The 21,601-nt window shown below is 32.8% G+C and overlaps 2 protein-coding genes across 2 annotated transcripts; one reads left to right on the forward strand and one right to left on the reverse strand.

Annotated features, from left to right (window-relative positions):
- The first annotated feature begins 6,510 nt into the window (after positions 1–6,510).
- Positions 6,511–8,253, forward strand: LOC135831721 (uncharacterized). The gene is made up of 7 exons (XM_065344420.1): positions 6,511–6,830; positions 6,905–7,219; positions 7,301–7,389; positions 7,475–7,631; positions 7,730–7,794; positions 7,911–7,980; positions 8,054–8,253. Exons 1-7 carry the CDS (start codon positions 6,699–6,701, stop codon positions 8,234–8,236), a joined length of 1,011 nt encoding a protein of 336 aa, XP_065200492.1. The 5' UTR covers positions 6,511–6,698; the 3' UTR covers positions 8,237–8,253.
- Positions 8,254–8,347: 94 nt separating this feature from the next.
- Positions 8,348–16,066, reverse strand: LOC135831719 (carbohydrate sulfotransferase 5-like). Its single transcript, XM_065344411.1, has 7 exons — positions 15,460–16,066; positions 14,227–14,389; positions 10,335–10,480; positions 9,596–9,831; positions 9,297–9,498; positions 9,021–9,200; positions 8,348–8,931 (listed from the first exon to the last, which is right to left on the reverse strand). The coding sequence occupies exons 1-7, from the start codon at positions 15,522–15,524 to the stop codon at positions 8,610–8,612; spliced, it is 1,314 nt and encodes a 437-aa protein (XP_065200483.1). The 5' UTR covers positions 15,525–16,066; the 3' UTR covers positions 8,348–8,609.
- Positions 16,067–21,601: the final 5,535 nt, after the last annotated feature.

Below are 21,601 nucleotides of genomic sequence, written 5' to 3' on the forward strand. Positions count from 1 at the left end.
ATTTGAATTGATAATGGAAATAAATAACAATGTATTAATAGGTACTTACTTGAGTATTAAAAATTATTTTAATAAAGAAATTAGGGTGAAATAATTATTTTTAATTTCATTATAGATTAGAAAATTAATTCATTTGCCGTTTCTTCCATATCTCTTAAAAAGTTCCTCTTGAGCTATCGATTTCTATATTATTTAGGTATAGTTGTTAGGAGAGATTGAAACTGAGGGATATGTCTGAGTTAATCTCATCAAAAAAATCTAATCAGATCACATTCAATGAGATCCTCCCTTCTCTATTGTATCTGATCAGGTCTGAGCATTAAAATTTTTTCATCACTTTACTTACTTAATGATTTTCATACCCAAATATGTTTTTATTTAGCAAATTTATATTGAATTTTAAACACTTGCTTCATTAGATACTACATAATATTTTATGCGTTTTGTGGGCTTTTAATTTTTTTTTCATCACTTCCAATAATTTATTCAGTATCCTTTGACGTGCTTCTTTTCTGTTTTATTCGTGCAAATCTTTTTCAAAAACTACGATAAAGTAGATAGGTATCTGCGTAGTTTTAGTTTCCTCATATTCGTGGTAATTTACTGAGCGAATGAAAATTTTATCACACGTATTACGAAATCTTTTCTGAAATCAGAATCAGATAACAGGACGAAAAGCTGACTACTCGAAATTATCCACGGAGATGAAAAATTATAATATTATAATTGGTTATAACAGGTTTGGAGAGGAGAAAAAGTCGTCAGTTACCAGCTCGGTGACACTTTAAAAGCAAAAATTAAGGCCTACCAGGTCAACGTTTCGAATTACTTCATTAAATATTTTGGTAAATTTGAATATTTTAATTTTAGGAAAAGGCCATACCATAGCACAGCACACTACGTCATACCCTATGTACGCATATGTGACAGTATACGAGTATATAGGGCGTGGAAGTGTGATAATACTGAAACATTAGTTATTCTAAACGATAACCCTACGCTAATCTTATTACCTAGTTTCAAAATGACTGCCATAAAGTTGTGTCGACAAACACATTAATTTCACGTATTCATTATACAAAGGGATGCTCACTGTATTGGATAATAAATTTTAAGGCGGAGCTTTTGAAGAAGAAATTACAAATGTACAAAAAACACTTGAACTGTATAAATAAAATGAAAATCTGGAATTGCAAACGAAATGGGGGTTTCGGTTTTACAAAGGCAGAAAGTGTAAAAGTTCACACTTTGGTTGGTTGCCTCCGCAACATTCACCCTAAATGGAAGAACATCAAGTTTAAGTCAACATTATATTATCACCACTCACCGTCACCTGTTTTATGAGGGTTGTTAGCCTTTACGAAACATTTTATGAATGTATAATCAGCATTTATAATAAGCCAAGTATTTCCCTTAAGCCTTACCGCCCTTATGTTTCACTTAAAATCTAATATTCCACGGTTAGCTGCGATAACACATTAAAAACTTTCGAGGGCCTTATTTTGAGCTAATTTTCTCGCGTACTTGGAAAAAAAATTACCATTGAGGGATTCTACATTATAAAGTAAGTAGGTAGTCGTTCTTCAGTTGAAAAAAAAGAGAGGTACTGAGATGAAATATTTTTTTAACCGATATGCCCCTGAATTGCGTGCTAAATTATTTTAATGAATAATATTTTTGAATTATTTTTGTTCAATTTTTTTTCAATAAATTCTATTTTTTCTGTACTTAGTACCTACCTAATGGTTTTAGCCGTTTCTCAGTAAGAAAGTAATTGCGTTATTGAAATCGTTATTAAATTAAATAACTATGGTACTATCTATAGATAAATAAAATAAAGTGGTTGAATTTTTGAGTAAATTTTAAGTATTTTTTAAAACACCTCTTTTGGTATTTTTTTCGGGAATTGTTATTTACTTACCTATTCGTTTTAATAAGTTATTGAACATTTTTTAAAAAAATGTTTTTTCTCTCTAGTAGGTAAGTGCATACTTAATTTGTTGAGCTACTTAATCAATTTTAGGCGAAAATTTATTTATAGAGTTTTCGCAATGCATAATCAATGAAATACCAAATTCGAAATTTTTACCAGGGAAGGTTTCAATCGGTTGATCATCTTTATTAAAAACAAAATTTTGCATTCCGCGTTGAAACATACAGACATACGATGATTGTTAAGTAGGTACATACCTTACCAACTTTCCCGAAGTAACTATTATAAATTTTATAAAATCGTTGAAAATTTTTGTCATGATAAGAAACTTGCTTAAATATAGAGCTTCAATCCTCTGTTCCTCGTTAATGTGATGTTCTCATGGGTAGTTTTATAAATCAGGAGCAACAAAAAAATGAAAAAAAATACATTCACAATAAATAGGTAAGTATAGAGCAAAAAATGCTTCAATGCAACGATAAAAGCACCTTCTTTTTTTAACATGCAAACTGGAACATTTTTTTCAAATTTTAGAGCATGAAGACCCATAGAATACCCGACAAAAAAAAATCAACTGACCCTAACGAGAAATGAAAGGTCTTATGAGATTCTAAATTTCCTAAAATGGTTTAAAAAATACGTAGGTAGATATTGATGAAAAAGTGGAAATCCTTTTATCCATATTTTGTAGTTAAATTTTGAATTACATTCAGATTTAGAAGCCAAGTTTTACCGTAAAAAGAGAAAAATCATACCTTCAGGTCCCACATTTTTCAAAAAAAAAAAGCAAAAATTGTGCAAATGTCCAAAAAATACAATTTTTTGCTTTTACACATGATGTAATTCTCAAAATACGTTAGTAGGTAGTGGGAATACAACCATAAAAACAAGACTTCTAGAATACATAGCCACTCAATTGAACATTTCGAAATTTTATGATGTTGTTTTGAAGAAATTTGATTGTTAAAAGTACCCTTATTTGCCCTTATGTCGGAAGTGGTTCATAGTATGTAGGTAGTTGAAATGTGAATGTCTTGGAAAAGAGATTCGTAAAATTGTAATTACTTACCTAATCGCTCATTACCTCGGTTCTATAAAACTTTGAGATACCAACTTTTTTTTTTTTTTTTTTTTTTTTTTTTTAATTAGATCTCTAAAAATTTTGAAAATATTTTTATCGTCAATAAATTATGTTAAGACGTTGAAATAAGTCTCCATGTTTTTGCAAAAAAAAAAAAAAAAAAAAAAAAAAAAATGATTTAAGCGGTGATTTGACATGAGTACACGTTTGTTTTTTCCTTCAAATATATAACTAGGCAACATATCTAAAATGGCAGCTCGATGAATGGCAGATCAGACACGAATGGGAGACGTTAAAATTCGAATTACCTGTACCAACACTTTATAACCAGTACATATCTAAAGAAATACTTTCTGTTGCGTACATAATAACAGCAAAAGCTTCATTAACAATTTTGAGAACTCGTGTTCGTCATTCCTTAAAAGGAAAAAAGAAAAAAAATAGTTAGGTACGTACATATTTTACCTATCTAGACGAACTGAACTTTTTGAAGCACTCTACTTCACAGCCATTGGATAAAGATAATTTGCTACGTTTTTACGTAAGAAATTGATAATTTATTCTAACTAATTTTCAAATGTACGAGTAGAATATGCCTTTTCTGAAATAACTTCGGTATATCTTATTACTAAAAGCTGCTTTTGTAAACTACTCCTATAAATGAACGAACTTGCTAAGTTTCTGCCTTCTCTCTAATCAACATTAAGTAAACCGCGTACTATAATAAAATTAGCTATGCAGATAAACTTAAGCAGTCTTCTCATTGAAGCTGAAGATGCCAATGTATTGTTTTACATTGTTGATCGAAAAAAAAACCATGAACCTAATTTTACAATATCTCTCACATTTCAGGTGCTTACGAGTATAATCTGAGTTCTCTTACCTATTTCATTATAATGTATAATTTTCAAATCAGAACCAAGAATTATAAAATATCAACTTTCTTTCGATGAATTTGCCTTCATATTTGTAAATGAATTTTTCTTATATGATCATATGGAAATACCCTCGAAAGTCGAAACAACCCTCAGATGAATTTATAAATTTTTGTATCCGTAGGTATACGATAGTTATCAGATTAAATTAACGTAAAGCAAAGTAAAATGAATAATCGTAAATGTATAGGTAGTTAGTTAGATGAACGTATAATATGGTTTCGTCTCCAGTGTGAAAATACCTTTAGTTTAAATAGAGGGAGATGTTAATTAACCATCGATCAGCCAATTAAGTCTCAACTTAATTGGATTTTCTTCTAACTTAATGCTCGCGATATTCAGTATTTTGTTCCATTAGGAAGTTTTGCACGTTTCCATGTTCATTAAATAAGATCTCTATAAGTAAATTTTGTTTGAATGTGTTAATAGCATAGGCTCTATAATTTACTTTGTGAAAGAGGTAGGTACCTATATAGATGCTGTCTATATAGGTTGATTATTTAAAATATGCGACGAGTTGAGCAAAATTATAGCTACCAACTTTTGCATCCGAGAGAGTAATAAAAATCGGATAAAAATGTGGAAAAAAAGACAAAAAGACACGTTATAAAAAATATCTCATTCGAAAGCCGAATGAACGAAGAAAATTACTTGGATGAGAAACAACCCAAAAAGGGTTTGTGTGGTCAATGAAGCGATGTTAAGTAATCCCTCTTCATTTGTCAACGGTTGAAACTGTTAGTAAAGGCTAAGAGCGATGGCGAGTCTCTTAAGAGCTTATTATGGAACTTTGCCCGAATTACTTACCGTGACCTGACACGCCATTTTCTTATTTTCCATTTCTGTGTAGCGCTACTTCGGCGGGTTAGCGGTTTACGCAATTCCGAGCCCTTAACCTATTAGGCTAACTTGTACGGAAATAATTGATTATATAACCGGCAACTTTAACCAATTTTCTTCTATTCCTACTACGTCGATTAATGGAATACATGCGAGTTCATTTTCGAAAATTCCTTTCTGCGATGACTTCAACGGAACCGTTTTAAATGAGTATTATTTATTTCGTTAACAACTTGCACCGCAAAACCTTTTCCCTTCGGCCTATGGGGGTTCTTTGTCAAATCAAATCATCATTAGCGTTTAGTACAAATTTATTGCTGAAAAACATAACGAACCAGCAACATAATATACCTACCTATCTACCTACCTACCTGCCTACCGACCGACCAAGGTAGATATTTCTCAACAAAGTTATACGCAAGTGGTGTATATCAAGAGGATATCTGTCTAAGTTGCTTAATGGATATGTAATTTTTTCTTACATTTATTTCTCAATGATTAAACGTAAGTATAGATACTCCGTGTGAGTATCATATTGCTACACAATCAATTCGTCTTGTTTGCAGCTTCGAATTGGAGGAGGTAGAGGGTAAGGTACGTGAGTTAAAAGTACATTTTCCCAGTCACTAGGAAATCTTAAACCTGCACTGGCGTTACATTGCATCTTGCATCTATAATGTCATATTGTTGAACAAACTTTGTAAATCAGTAACCCTATATTTATTTCAATTGATATTTCCCATAATTTGTGCTAACACTATTGCAAACTATTTTTATTTTTTTATTTTCCCATCTGTGAATTAATTTAGAACAACAGTAAATATGATACATGGAGGTATTCCAACTAGTAGAAAAATTTTTGAACTGGACAAAGCTAGATCAAAATAGCATGCAAAAATATACCGCCTAAATTTGGGCCTAAAAAATGAAAAAAATACCTAAATCAAAATTTTATTTAAAAAATAATCAACTGAAAAAGCTGAAACTTGATATAGGTACATTGGTGGTGGTTTTGAATTGTTTTGGAAGCTCCAGAAGCATTTTTGAAATTCCAGTTTCCTACTGCGTCCATAATTTGTTATTTATTTGTTATTGTTGACTGAGCATTTTTTTTATTATTACCTTGGTAAACAATGGCAATTGCCAATTGGTTTTGGTTAACTGGTTAACCATAGTTATTCCTCTTTTTTTAATTCAGTTTTTTTTACATGCAATTCATTTATCAAAAATTTCAGGACTTTTGCTTAAAGAAAAAGAACAGCCATGGTCCATATTTTCAAAGACAAGCATGCATGTAATATTTTTAAAAATTTGACATTTTTTGCATTTCTTGCTCCCTAATTACCTACTATGTCAAAAAAAAAATTATTTTCTTTTTGAGAAAATATTTCTTTTTTGAAAGAAGAAAGAAGAAGTTTTCAAAATAGGTATTAATCATCTGCACAGTCTGCATGTTTTAATTTTGGATTAATTAAATTATATTATTTCTATTCTATTTCGTTCTGACCTGTCTGATAGTATTTATTTGCTTATTTCCTTATTTGCTTCTGTTCTTTAATGTTTTTCTTTTTTCTTTAAAAAAAAATAAAATAAAAAAAATAAAAACGTGTCACGGTGTCATGGTCATGCGTCATGCCTACATACTTCGAGCAACACCGTCAAGTGTAACCTACTAAGCCAAAAAACAAATGACCCTAATTCACAAAACAATCCAGTTTCAGAAACACTCGTAGTAGTCGTAGTACTTTTCACACAATTTTCCTTCAAAGTTCAAAATAATTCGTGAACTTTCGCCGTTTCGCAGCCCTTTTTTGGCGAATTTTTGAATTGAAAGTTGGAAGTTGATGTGTTTATTGTGTTATATATGATGCTCGTGCTTTTATAATCATCGTCTTGACATATCTTTAGTATGGCTTCGTGTTTTAGGACGGTGCCTAGCCGGCTATGCTGTTCCAGTTACCTGAAATCCTCCCCAATGGTTCATTTGGATATGAACAATCCATGTTCTTCAAAAATTACCTCAAACGAATGTTCCAAACAAGTAAGAAGTTCATTATCTAGCATAATTTCATCTTCGCTATACCATCTTTCTATAACCAAACGATTTTCTTTCAGAACAATTGTTTTCAAATCGCAACCATTAACAACATTTCCACCTATAAAGACAACTTCCCGAACAATCAGTCATTAATACACCAAAATATAGTGACTCCATTATCATCGAGTAATCTGACTTCGCAAGATATAATAATGTGGTATCGACGGGAAAGTGGCTTATTACGTACTTGCCCACCGATAAGTAGCGAATCGTTCAAAAACACATTACTTTTAGCTGAATCAACGAAAAGTCAAAACACCGAAGAGCCAAAAGATTGTGGCCGACCGTCAAATGAGCATTTGGAAAAAGTATTTTTAACTTTGAGTGAAGATGTGAGTAGTCATCACTGAATTGTGTAATTTACGTAGTACCTTTGGACGTGATTTGAAATGATACAATCTTATGATTTTCAGTTACCTCGTTTATTTGTAAAACCCATGAATTACGGTATATTCAATCGTGACGTTATTTTAGAAAATAATATCAGAGGCACTCGTTCTGTGTAAGTATATTCGATTTTAATTGCATTGCATCATCCTGCGTACATCTGCGTACTACGTACTGTCATGTATGTGTATTGTTTATAGAGGAATAACTTCTTATGTTTCTCAAATCGCCCTGCTGAAAGCTGTGGGCCATTTCAAATTTGCCCACGTCAAGTTTGTCATATTGAAAATTACCAAACATCCTGAAGAAGGAACTGTCAAATGTAGATGGCGAATCCAAGGAATTAGCGCTTTAAGGGTATATTCAATTTGCTACAGTTTTTTTTTTTTTTTTTTTTAAATCTGTAGGTATTATTTTCGTGTAACTCCTGACAATTTTATTTGTGTCTTACGCAGGCAATAGCAACATTTTTCACTTCCAAAACGGGCACAACGCTCCAGAAAATATCTGAACCACCTATGTAAGTGATTTAATGACTATGTAGCCATGATATATTTTTGATGATTTTCGAGAATTGAAATTCATCTGTTTTTTATAATTGCTTTTGACAAAAATATTTTTTTCTCTATTTTACAGCTGGTACGATGGATTTTCGATTTATTATCTGAATTCAGAAGGTGAAATTTACAAACACGTTATCGATAAGGTGAGTTAACCATTGGTAGATTTTATTGACGAGTAGTAGTAATATGTTGAATTAAACGAATCTAATTTTTTAGATGCAACCAGATGATGATAAAATTGTTGATGAAAAACCTGGTATCACTAAATTAGCCATGTTCTTAGGATTAGGCCTTGCACCGCGAGAAGAACAAGCTTTATTTATGAATATTGTTGAGGATTATTTTAAGGATAGTTCGTGCTTGTCTCAAGTAATGTTGCCTCTTAATAAAATCGAATAAATAGTTGTTATTAATTACTTATGAATTGTTATTTATGCGCTGTTTTCGTCGGATTTTTATCGTATCTATTCTTGCACGCGAATGAAAATTCGTCAATTCTAAATAAACATCTTTTCAAAAACAAATCATATTTTACTAAAATAAATAAATAAATAAAAAAGACAGGAATCAACAATAAATTATTAAAATGATAAAATTCAATACTCAAAAAATAAATAATATAAAAAATAGAATCGAATATCACAATCAAAATTAAAACTCATTACCATTCAACTTATAAAATTAAAACTCGAACGGTAACGCGAAATTATCTTTACTACGCCAAGCATCAAGCAAACGCCATTTTTACGCACATCTTAGCAAATTTTCAATTTCAATTCAGATCAAATTTGCTTATGACTGGATTAAAAGATTTCTGATGAGTTTCATTGTAGGACAACGCATATCCCCATAATTTCATAGCAGACTTGCAAGCGTGCTGAATACTTTCAACTTCTTCGAAGGTTAAATCATTCCTCCAATGAAACGGAGCCGATTTCGAATCACGATAGGTACTCGATACACCTCCGTAATTAACCTTGGTATGAGTATCTAAATACTGAATAACACTGGAGTGCATTTCGAATCCGAAAAAATTCATGATGTTTTCCACCCTATCGTACGGTTTTAATGATAAGTCTTCATAACGAAATATTCTGCGAAAAGAATACGAATACATTTAACTCATTAGCATTTACTTCATACAGGACCGACTTGTTAAAATGTAGGTATGAATTTCACGTACTTGAACCGGTCCGGAAATTTTCTCTGAAATCTAATTGCAGCACTGTAATCTGAGATTAGATCGGAGCACAGTCGCACCGGATCGTAACAGTCTTGATTACCCGGACACCACTCTCTATGTTTACGAGACTGTAAAGTGCCTCTGGGATCTCTTACTAAATAAAGTATTTTTACATTTAACCTAAAACAAGATAGGAAAATCTCGGTAATTATTGCATTTATTTGCATTTCTAAATTTGAGTAGGTAGTCGAGTTTGCTTTTTGTTTCCAAACTTACATGGGGTCTTGTAAAATTTCTTCGAATAAACTCAGTCTTAATCGTACCACTTTCATAGATTGGAATGGAAATAGTTTACAAAATGGAGTTAAAAATTTAGGTAACCAACATACGTGGGGTTTTAATTGACACCAATTCCACAATCGTGTGTTGTGTGTGAATAACCACGTATGTTCTTGTCCATATTCCAAGTATTCTTCATCTAAACAATAAAAACAAAAAAAATTATAAAAATAATTTCGATCAAACGAATCGCAGAAATTAATACAAGTTTGTAATCTGGATAAGAAATATCATACCTATTGAAGCGTAGTTACAAGTTAATAAGTCTTTCAACCTTTTTAGCGCCTTTTCGGCTAAAGGAGGCCCTCTAATTTGAATAATTTCATAATCTAAAAGAGGTTCGTAATGATAATAATTGGCCGGAATGGAATTCAGCACATCACCAAGGAACGTAGATCCGGATCGCCATGTAGTTACAATGATACTTTTTAACGGTATTCCACCTTTTTCCGGTATATATTTTGAAAAATTTCTGAAATAGAAAAAACGCAGATGAGTATACGCTTAGTTTAATATCCGTTGCTGTGTAAAATTACATCTGTTTTGAATTCATCGCCTAGTTAATCGAATTAAAAATCGTCCATAAAAAATTGCTTGGCTCCGTGAAACGATGAAGATTACGAATCGTAACAATTAACCAAAATTATTCTACATTTTTTTCCAACTCGCAGTTCCATACGAAGACAAATTATTCCAGAAAACGAACTAATCCGGAGGTATATAATTTAAAAATACGTAATAGCACAGTTCCTATGTTTTCATTACGATAATTGTACATGTATAGGTATAGATAGGTATAGTATGGCTATGTACCAGGAACATTATACACACGTAGGTACTTCACATACCTATACATTATTACATCTACGTACCTATACATAAATAATAATAACGACGATATTATAACCTTTTTTTTTTCTATTTTATACCTATATAAATTTAACCTTGAGCAAAAGTTCAACATCGGAAATTTACCCGCTAGAGCTACTCTCGTAGTCATGACGAAGTGTGAGTCCGTGCATTAATTTTTGCTCGTTGTCATCTCTTTGGTTTTCTAATATATTTATTATGTCGGCCGTGACGTTGACTATTTCCAGTGGCACGTCGTTGTCGATCCAAGTCTGTAATGTGTCGTTTACCAGAGTAATTAGCGGAATTATGTATCATTACGTACTAAAACATCATGTAGGTACGAGTGTTTAAATGCGGTTAACGAATTAACGAATAGTTTTTACCGCAAGTATAACAGTGTTTTGTAGAAATGGCTCAAGCTTAAACATTATTTTTCTCAATAGAGGTGAAAAAAAGAACAAAACAAATGTAGATTTTATATTACTTCCTATCGAGGTAATTTATCTGACTTCAATCATTATAAAATTTAATAATACGTTTGAATGGATCCCAGGATGCTAGATGAAATGATAATACACCTACTATCGCAAAAATATCCATTCGTATTATTGTTTCGAAACCAAATCTTACAAAAATATAGTTAACATTTTTTTTGAGTCAGATCATCTCTTTCTTAGATAGGGTTCACCCATATCCTCAATTCTTCCTTTTAAAAATCATTTTCTTCTTTACAAAGCTTCTTGATGTGCATAGCTTCTCTCATGCAATGAACAGCTTTTTTTTTCTCACGTAAGTATTCACTATTTGTGAGAGCCTCACTTTTCTGGCCGCTATAGGCTACGTTACACCTTCGAGAATTCTGTACCTAAGTTAAGTGAAATCTTATTGATTTAGAACTTTTCCAATTTTTCAAAAGAAACTAATGAATTCCTCGTTCTTATCTTTCAAGAATAATTTCAGAAAAAAGTGACCAGAGGCGTAAAAATTTCTCAAAAATATTTCAATTTTTTCTCCATCTGAAAATCTGAATGAACCAGAAAGCTGAAATTAGGAATGTACATTCGTAGCTAGGCACCCTAAATGTTCGTCTCATCTATTTACCAATTTTGTCATTTAACAAGGAAAAGAACGAGATTTTCGACGAATTTTGAGAGGGCAACTAGATTGGCACGACACAATTTTTTTTAAAAATTGCCTCAAATTTCTAAAACATTCAAATGTGTGGAAATGTGAATTTGATCTTTTGAAAAAATTGGGCCCTCAAAAACTGCTATTTTCTCAGCTTATGCCAAAATGGAGCCTATAACCGTGATTTTATTAATTTAAAAGTAAGTAAAAAAAAGTCGTAGCAGTCTGCCGCTACGTAAGAGCCAAATTTTTGTGCCAGAAATATTGAGGGCTCTTGAACTACTCGCACCCTCGCTTCGCTCCTGTACTTCGCCTGTGTTGGGGGGACTTTGTCCCCCCTGCCCCCCTTGGGCTTTGCCCAATTACCTCCAGCAAATGTCTTTTTTTCATGTTCTATGCTTCAGTTAAACAACTCGCACCCTCGCTTCGCTCCTGTGCTTCGCCTGTGTTCGTCCCCCCTAAACCCCCCTTGGGCTTCGCCCAACTCTCTTCTTCCTCCTTCAAAAAATGTGGTAACAAACCTGTCTTGACCCTGAAACAGGTCAAATGGGATTGGAAGGTTTGAACCGGCAAAAGGCACTTCCGGTACATTCTCCCAATGCACTGTGAAAATTTGGACCCTCTAGGTCAATTTGGAGGGGCTGTAGGCTTGGCTAAACGTCAAAATTTTCAAAAAACCCGTATAATTGATGAAAAACTCCACTTTTTGACCCTGGAGAGGGGTCTAATGAGGTTGGAAGGTTGAAACCTGCAAAAGGCACTTCGGGTACACCCTCCCAATGTACTGTGAAAATTTGGACCCTCTAGGTCAATTTGGAGGGGCTGTAGGCTTGGCTAAACGTTAAAAAAACATGCAAAAATCCACTTTTTCGACCCTGGAGAGGGGTAAATGGGGTTGGAAGGTTGAAATCTGCAAAAAGCACTCAAGGGGCACCCTCTCATTGTATGCTGAAAATTTGGACTCCTAAGGTCAATTTTAGGGGTGAGGGGGTCAAAAATAGGGGTCAAATGTGGTTTTTCCCACCTTAATCAGAGTGGGGATGACCTAGGAAACTGAAATTTGGATATGTTGATCACAATGAGAGTACTGACCAATGGTATAATTTTGGACTCTTTTCATCTTTTTGGGGTCATATTATGCCCCTCCAAAAAAATGACCTTTCTGTAAAAATGGGGTTGGAAGGTTTAAACATGCAAAAGGCACTTCGGGTACATCCTCCCATTGTACTGTGAAAATTTGGACTCTTTAGGTCAATTTGGAGGGGCTGTAGGCTTGGCTAAATGTTGAAATTTTCAAAAAAACACGTTGAATGGATGAAAAAATCCACTTTTTGATCCTGGAGAGGGGTCAAATGGGGTTGGAAGGTTGAAACCTGCAAAAGGCACTTCGGGTACATCCTCCCAATGTACTGTGAAAATTTGGACCCTCTAGGTCAATTTGGAGGGGCTGTAGGCTTGGCTAAATGTCAAAAAACACGCAAAAATCCACTTTTTTGACCCTGGAGAGGGGTCAAATGGGATTGGAAGGTTGAAACCTGCAAAAAGCACTCAAGGGGCACCCTCTCATTGTATGCTGAAAATTTGGACTCCTAAGGTCAATTTTAGGGGTGAGGGGGTCAAAAATAGGGGTCAAATGTGGTTATTCTCACTTAAAATGGGGTGGGTATGACCTAGGAAGCTGAAATTAGGATATGTTGATCACAATGGAGGTATTGACCTATGGTATGATTTTGGACCTTTTTTGTTCATTTGGGGCCATATTATGCCCCTCCAAAAAAATGACCTTTCTGTAATTTTCAACTTTGACCCTTGAAACTTCGGGGGTCAATTCTAGGTCCTAAATGAACCCCATTTCCCAAGTTTGATCTTATTTGATCAATTAGAACAGGTTCCAGGTCATAAAATGTAAAAATTCAAGTTTCGGTGAAACTTATATCTAAATATATATCTATATATTTGCTTGCGACCAGACATGTCAACTATGCTTGGCATATATGCAGAAAAGTGAACAAAAGTTTAAAATTGGTATAATTTCTGTTCCAAATCACTTATTGAAATTTTATTTGCAGATTCAGTCTAATATTAAAAAAATCTATGTTTTGAAAAAAGCAATCAGATTTTTAGGCTAAATTTTGAAGAAAACTTTTGAAAATGGAGTTGAAGTAATTTGAATTTTGAGAAAGTTAAGACACCAAAAGAAAGCTTGAACAGCATAAAAATTTTTGATGTTTCTAAATTTTCCATAGGCCAATAAAATACTGAAAAATTTCAAGTCAAATTTGTTGTCATGTACACTCAGGATCGATGTATTTGCATACATCTCCACCAGCACATCACATTCTACTCACTACAAATTGACTGTAGACCCTGCGTTCGTCCTCGCGCCTTGATTTCTAAGCCATGCGCCCTCTGGTGGAAGTTTCTGAAAACTCATAGTTGACTTGTATAGTAAAATTAACCCATGACTTGTCAACTATAGTTGAGAAGTTGGTCAGTCCACTTGTATAGTAAAATTAACCCATTCAATAGTTGACATGTCTGTATACTAATACCTATATATATAAAAACTGACACACCGGGAATCGTCTAGTTTGAGCTCAAAACGTCGAGAACTATCAAAATTTTTCATTCCCGACCTTTTTATCCAAAGTTGGGCCTACCGCAATAGCCATCATTTTTTACAAAAATTTGGCTAATGAGATTTACTATGCAAATTTCTTCAATTTTTTCACGTTATTTGACCAGCATGTGTTAATTTGACTAAAGAATACAGATTTTAAATAACCTCGCGTTTCAAAAACAACAAATTTATGAAGAGCTTCTTCGAAGCAGTAAATAGAAATGCACCTCGCAGTTGCATAGTTCATAATTCATGTATTCCACTCACCTGCATATTCTTGGTGATTTCGAAATACTGTGGAGACGCTACTTTGGTCGTTTGATAATGGAGCACATACTGTCCTACAAACACGGTAAGCAAACAAAACACCATAACCGTCGATACGCTTATTATGTTCCAACGAGACCATCGTAGATCGCAATACCGCCATCTAAATTGACATATAGTAAAATGTAACACTCGATAAAAATAAAATAGCCATATAATAGGTAGGAATTTACAATAAATAGTTATCCACACTCGTATGACTTCAAGTAATCTTGCGATAATCCTTAATCACTGAAAAAGTAACTTATCCTTCATTCATTTACTTACTTCTGTAAATATTCGAGGATGTCTACTTTGCCAGCGTTACTAACAAAAATGACACAGTGAACTTGAACCTTCAAGAATAGTTTCTATCAGTACTTACCTGATAATTGAACCATTTCTTCCTAGTTTCCCTTTTAAAGATTGTTCACAGGTAGACGAGTACTTTTAATTGCATCTCAAATAAACAAATAATGTGTAATAATGCAGTTTTGTTGAAACTCCTGCAATTTAAGGCCCACAAAAAATTTAACGAGAATTTTTTAGAGCCTCTTCAGCGTTTGAAGGCCTTTATGGGACTTCGTCAGCATTCGAGAGTCCTTATATTCGTCCCATTTTAGAATGAGGCCTTGGACTATTTCATTTATCAACGTTTGCAATTATAGGGAGCCCAAAATTTACTACTATGTAAGGTACAAAAGCACTCCCTCAAATGCACAAGGAAATTTTTCAATAATTTTTAATTGCGTTTAGGAGCAAAAAATACAATGAGGGTTGTTTTTGCAAACGTTCTAAATTTTTATCACGCTGAATTCAAATAAAAAATCGAGTAAGTACATACATAGCTCACACTATTATTTTACTCGTATCTGGCTTATTTTTATCGATGGTTTACTTTCTCAGTGATTTGAATTATCGACAAAACTGACTCACTGGGGAAGAAAATTAATACCAGTAAGCGAGGCTGTTTAGTGAATTCATGCAATCAAGGAGCAAGTAAGATATGCAAGTTAAGTACAAATTCAAGCTAACAATAAGTGGGTAGTCTATAATGAAATCTAAATTTTACCAATTTTCAGATTCTCGCCATGCTATGCGTATGTACAAAAGCCAAATTCCAAAATGCAAAGCTGGTAAACATGATATAAAATTCAATAACAGAAATGAGAGTTTATGAAATATGAATCCTACTTCATTCGTATGCTGCATTTGCGGCGTAACAACGTCTCTAGCAAGTAATCCGAATCAGCTGTCATGATTAAATTTCAAAAGGCCACTTTCGAAGTGCACTTTTCACGTGCCCGAGTATCGCGAAAAACATCCACATTTTAACGCATAAAAACACGCATGCGACCGACGTCGATTGTGCTCCGCGATCATTCGACAGTCGACGAATAAGACCAGCACGTCTCAAAGCAAACCTACCTACATTTACTTCTCCGATTCTCGAGTCATCGAGAGCGTTAAAACGGTTACGCTCAATGTACGTCCAATCAGATCAAACTACACGTAGCGAAGGAAAAAAAACGCGGAAAAGCGTGGAAATATTATTGTCAACTATCTAGGTAGGGTTTCAAGTAGAGAATATCTTTAAATTTATGCATTACTAAAGGCATATGATTGCTATACTATAATTCAAGGCGAATAGTACAACTGATTACCTATAGATACAAAATTGTTGTGTCATCTTATGATCGCGCCACACAATCAATTTACCTGCGCTAGTACATATAAGTAACACAATTAATTCTGCCCGCGTGTTTATACATTACATTTCTGTGCTATGTCTAAAAGTCCTTGAGTAAGTATTACAAAGTTGAAAAAAAAAAATTACTGAAAAAATTTTAATTTTTATTTGTGAAAGATTTGGAAGCTGAGCAATGTGAAAAAAATGACGAGTAAAAAATATAGGCGTTGCTAAATAGACGTAAATTTACGTCAGTGAATGTGGCTATACCTATAAAGATGAAAAAAAAGCTGATAATTTAGGTAAACAACGGTAGGTTATTTTTCATACATCATGTTGTTTTTCACTTTTTTGCTACATGCCCTCTTTTTTTTTTACTGAACGAGATGCCTATCAAAAATCAACGAACACGAAGCAGAATTGAGAGATTCAGAAACGCGAAGTCAAAGATGAGTAAGGGCCGAGTAACTTGAGTGATTGATTTATATGCAAAAATATGACACGAGTGAGTAAGAAATGAATGAGCCATTGAGCCGATAAAATATTGGGAGAGGAGACACTTCCGTTATATACGGCAGCTTCCGAGTTCCGATATTCCCAAAGTGATACCAAAATTATGATGTAATGTCGATGATTAATAATCTTCTTCGTTATCATAAAATGTTCGGCATCCATGTCTATGATAACCGCTTGAAGCCAGCTGCCTGCAGTAGGGTGTAAAAATTAGTGTAATTAATTTGATTGGCAACTTCATTCGTTTAAATTTACAATTTTTCTACGAAGAAGAAAAAGCGAAAATATAGAAATTTTTAATGATTCAGATTCTTTACGAAGTGCGAGATTTTAAACACAAGAAAATCAATTGAATTTTAAAATTTTAAAATGAGAATAAAACACGGAAAATAACTTTAATTCTTAAAAATTGCTACTTTTACTATAGCTATAAAACAACTGAATTGGTAACCAGAGATCAGAGTCAAAGAAAAATCAAAGAAAAATCTATTTTTCATTTTTAAACAGTAAAAACCGCTAAAATTTGATGAAAATGGTAAAACAAAGAAAATCATTCATCAAAGTCACTGGAAAATCGAAGAAAAATCATTCGGACAGCAAGAAAATCAGTGACATTTATCACTAGAAAATCGGACAAAAATATATTTTTTAAAAATCTGATATAGGTAAACTTGAAAAAAAATTAATTTACCGACGTTTTAATTGATCACTAAGTTTTTCGCTAGAAAATTCAACAAAGGAATATTTTTAATTTTAAAAATGAGAGAAAAATTATGAAAAATGGTGGCATAAAGGACAACTTACTTAGTTCCCTGATTTAATAAAACCAAACTCAATGGAAGAAAATCAAAGAACCTTCAAATTCTCATTTTTTTTTTTAATCATCAAAATGTACCTATTGATACTTCAGTAAAATTCCAGGTTTCATTTTACTGATTCAAAAGTAGGTAGTTGAGAATGATGAAATAATTTTTTACTACAAAAATGAGAAAAAGTGAAAGAAACTTGTCAAGTTCAGAGCTTTGGAACTTTTTTACTCTAAACCAGTGAACATGGTTGAAATCCAGTGAAAATTGCAATTTGCTGCATCACAGAAAAAAATCAATGATCAAAAGACAACTGGAAAATTAATGACGAGATATCATTTTTTGTCTGAAATAGGTATTTAGATTTTGACATCAAGAAATCACAAGTACATAGACATACGTAGATAGACTCAAAAATCAAGTATTTAAAAAAAATTTTCAAAGCCCAAAATTAAACTTTTTTGACAAAATTCAATTTTCAAATGGTACTTTTTTATATCCTGCATTTTCTTCAATATTGGGTAGGTAGTCGTTTTTTCTCTGAAACAAAATTTTTACACATAAATTTTTTGTCAGAGACTCAGAGTCAACATTTTCCGACTCGACTAATTCAGATCCAGATAAGTATATCAAACCGCAACGTAACATCCAGAATTCCAGATGCATAGATTTTCCAATTTAGGATCCAAGAAGATCTGAGTCTCTACTTCTAGCAAAACTATTTTCATTTTACTATTTAATAAACAAGGAAGTAAGCTCCATTACAAGCCCCCCCCCCCGAATCATAGGTATAAAATCAATAAGTGTTTTCTGAACCATTTCAATAGTAGGTACTTTTCCCAATCCTCTAACAGCGATGATTTTTTTCAAACATTACTATAAATATTGCATGGTCTTCACTATACCACTCGGTGGTCATCCCATTAAATCTTGTTTGAAAACGGCCAGTATAATAGTTTTTACAGTTATAATAAATAACATCAATACTTCACGCTCATGGGTGTCTTCTTATTTTTATAGGGAATTTTATTTCTTTATCGATGACAACTGTAATGTACATTATTGCTAAAATTGTAGGGAAAAAACACAGCAATCCGTTAATTTATTGTTCCTCGTTGCGTGAGAATTCATATACACCACTTCTATAATAGAAAACACTTCGCATGAGAAGTGCAGTTAATGCTGTATTTTTCGTGTTATTTTAAACCATATAATATTATATACCTATCATAAAGGTTCCGAATTACTTATCGGCTTAGCGGAAACTAAATTTGATACCTACCAAACTTTAAATAGGCCTATATTATTATTATGGGTATACTCGCTCATTCATCTGGCGAATGAAATAATATTTTTTCAAACTCAGAAGATGCCTTAAGATTAAGAACTTGAGAGGTAAAAATTTCTTGAGTTCATGGAAGGAGACTACAACCTGTCATCTAACACTAATTTTTATATTTTTTAATTATTTTTTTTTTTAGATTTACCTACTACAGCAGGAGAAGCCTAATTATGTTCATTCATTTTTCAAAAGACTATTACTTAGTCGAATCACCTGGTACTCGATGATGAATTTGAAAAACTTCGATGATCATCATTCATTACTCGTATGTATGTAAATCAAAGAAATATTCTACATTTCCACAACTATACGTCATTTTCTACTTCAAACTTTTTTGATTTGTTTTCAGATAACAATTTTCATCAATTATTTTCCAACAGATGTATCAATTTTTTTTATTTTTTACTTCCTCAGAATTAGGTTTATGATAGACGAGTGACGAACGAAGGAAACTGATCGGTTAATAAAGTTTATGCACACCGAAGGAAATGGTGATTTTGTCCATTTTCGTAAAATTTCTTTCAATCGAGTTCCATTTTTTTCTAAATAGCAATTCGGTACAGTAATTTGAGCGGTGCGCTTCGAATTAATAAGATGAATGAGACCGTAACCGTTACATTCGCGTCACTGCGGTAATCGCTCGCATTTATTTTTGTCAACATTTTGGAACACTTGCACTTACTGAGATTAAGACTATGCCTACCCATTCTTAGAACTAAAAAAGTTTGAAATTCATCAATTAAAACGCATTATATTCATTTCATTGCATTAAAAAACGTGACTGTGGTTGCTTCGCTTAATTATAGAACGGTTTTCGACTTTCGTCATTTTGTATACCGTCTAAACAATGGCAAAAAGTGTATCAGTTCGATCTCTTTTGACGTTTAATTCGAATAATGAAGAAAAAAATAATATTAAATTACCTATAGGTATAAATTTAACGTATTATGCATCAACGATAATAAGACATAGCATCGTTTGGTGTTTGCATGCTCGTATTAAAATGTCACTGTATCCGTTTCCAGGTCATCTGACAGAAAACACGCGGTTTTTTGCGAAAAATCTCGTAAGTATACCGATTCCAGTACCGATATGTAACATTTCATTGATTCGTTACGCGTATAAGTGATGCATTTTTTGACTGATTATTAACATTATTATAGAATTCGAGTACGGTATCGTCTTCTGAATATCGGATTATATTCCGTTTATCAACGTACAACATAACGTTGTTTTTTATTACCTCGTTTCGTATTAATGAGGCTCTTGGAAGCCAGCTGGGAACACATGGCAGTTAATCATTGTATTAGAATGATTAGTGATTAACACCTTATGTAATGGGTAACATATTACAACAATCGAGATTTTCAAATTCAAGTAGGTATTCGAGATTAGGAATTTCCATAATAAAGGATACGTAAATTATGAAGTTTTACATCAGTAAAAATTCATTCGTGTGAAAGAAGAGACGTGACTGAAGCAGACAAGTAGAGAAAAATTTTAACCCTTTCGGCTACGAGACAAACTGACGGATAAAATTCGAAGTGCTTTAAACTGAGTAAGGCCGGTTGCTGCCTAGAACTCAAAATTTGCTGGAAATCGCACATTCAGAAAGTACCTATTTATGTCACAAATGGCAATAAACCTTAAATTGACTATTTTTCGATTTATGACACCGAATAGCATTATAAATCAAAATCAAGCCTTCTGAGGCATCTGATAATTCAAGATGAAAATATTGATAACAAGCATTTTTGAAAATAGAAAAAAAGATGAGCTAAAATAAAATAAGTTTGTGTAAAAAAAGAAATTTTTGAAGAAAAACAAGGCATGCGACTTCAGATGGTTATTCAAACTGCAAATGTTTGATGGTAATTGCTTGTGGGAGGATTAAAATTAATGGAAAAATCTTTGTGTTATAGAGAGCATTTTTCAAAATTTTGAAAACCCATGTCACAATTCAACGCTAATTTTCAATGAAATTCTGAAAAATATGTATCATTTTCATCTTCTGACACATACATTTCTCTTGAGATAATTTGCTTGGGTGAGTAAGTTGCCTCAGGAGATGACTGGGTAAACTTTTGCAAGCATTTGAATTTTATGATGGATACTGTGTCATAAAGACTGCGCTCAATCAATTCATTATCTGTAAGATGACTTCTAAAAAGTAATTCCAGTAATTCCACAACATGACGTACGTATTTTATTTTTATTATCTCCTTATGACAAATAGACTGAGGACTGTATTATGACACAGTATCTATCATAAAATTCAAATGCTCGCAAAAGTTCACCTAGTCATCTTCTGAGATAACTTACTCACCCAAGCAAATCACCTCAAGAGAGATGTATGTGTCAGAAAATGAAAATGATGTCATACTTTTCAGGTTGAATTGTGACACGAGTTTTCAAAATTTCAAAAAATGCTCTCTATAACACAAAGATCTTTCCATCAATTTTAATCCTCCCACAAGCAATTATACCTTCAAACATTTGCAGTTTGAATAACCATCTGAAGTCGCATGCCTTGTTTTTCTTCAAAAATTTATTTTTTTACACAAACTTATTTTATTTTAGCTCATCTTTTTTTCTATTTTCAAAAATGCTTGTTATCAATATTTTCATCTTGAAATATCAGATGCCTCAGAAGGCTTGATTTTGATTTATAATGCTATTCGGTGTCATAAATCGAAAAATAGTCATTTTAAGATTTATTGCCATTTGTGACATAAATACTTTCTGAATGTGCGATTTCCAGCAAATTTTGAGTTCTAGGCAGCAACCGGTCTTACTCAGTTAAAAGCACTTCGAATTTTATCCGTCAGTTTGTCTCGTAGCCAAAAGGGTTAATTATCGTCTAATCGGATGATCACGGACGTACCGAAACGCGAAATGATCAAGAATAGGATTATTTTTCTATGAAACATTCAAGTTGAAAATTAAATTTAAATCATGCAACATTATGTGACAGTAAAATATAAG

Source organism: Planococcus citri, chromosome 1, assembly GCF_950023065.1.
Source record: "Planococcus citri chromosome 1, ihPlaCitr1.1, whole genome shotgun sequence".
In the NCBI taxonomy this organism is placed as follows: domain Eukaryota; kingdom Metazoa; phylum Arthropoda; class Insecta; order Hemiptera; family Pseudococcidae; genus Planococcus; species Planococcus citri.

What these genes read in the sequence shown, in the direction of transcription:
- LOC135831719 (XM_065344411.1), bottom strand. Translation starts at nt 15,524, where the DNA reads ATGACAGCTGATTCGGATTACTTGCTAGAGACGTTGTTACGCCGCAAA. An exon ending in AAATCACCAAGAATATGCAG is followed by an intron (nt 10,481 to 14,226) that starts GTGAGTGGAATA and finishes GACACATTACAG; the next exon opens with ACTTGGATCGACAACGACGT. An exon ending in TACGAGAGTAGCTCTAGCGG is followed by an intron (nt 9,832 to 10,334) that starts GTAAATTTCCGA and finishes TTTCTATTTCAG; the next exon opens with AAATTTTTCAAAATATATAC.
- LOC135831721 (XM_065344420.1), top strand. Translation starts at nt 6,699, where the DNA reads ATGGCTTCGTGTTTTAGGACGGTGCCTAGCCGGCTATGCTGTTCCAGT. An exon ending in TTTTAACTTTGAGTGAAGAT is followed by an intron (nt 7,220 to 7,300) that starts GTGAGTAGTCAT and finishes TATGATTTTCAG; the next exon opens with TTACCTCGTTTATTTGTAAA. An exon ending in AAGGAATTAGCGCTTTAAGG is followed by an intron (nt 7,632 to 7,729) that starts GTATATTCAATT and finishes TGTCTTACGCAG; the next exon opens with GCAATAGCAACATTTTTCAC.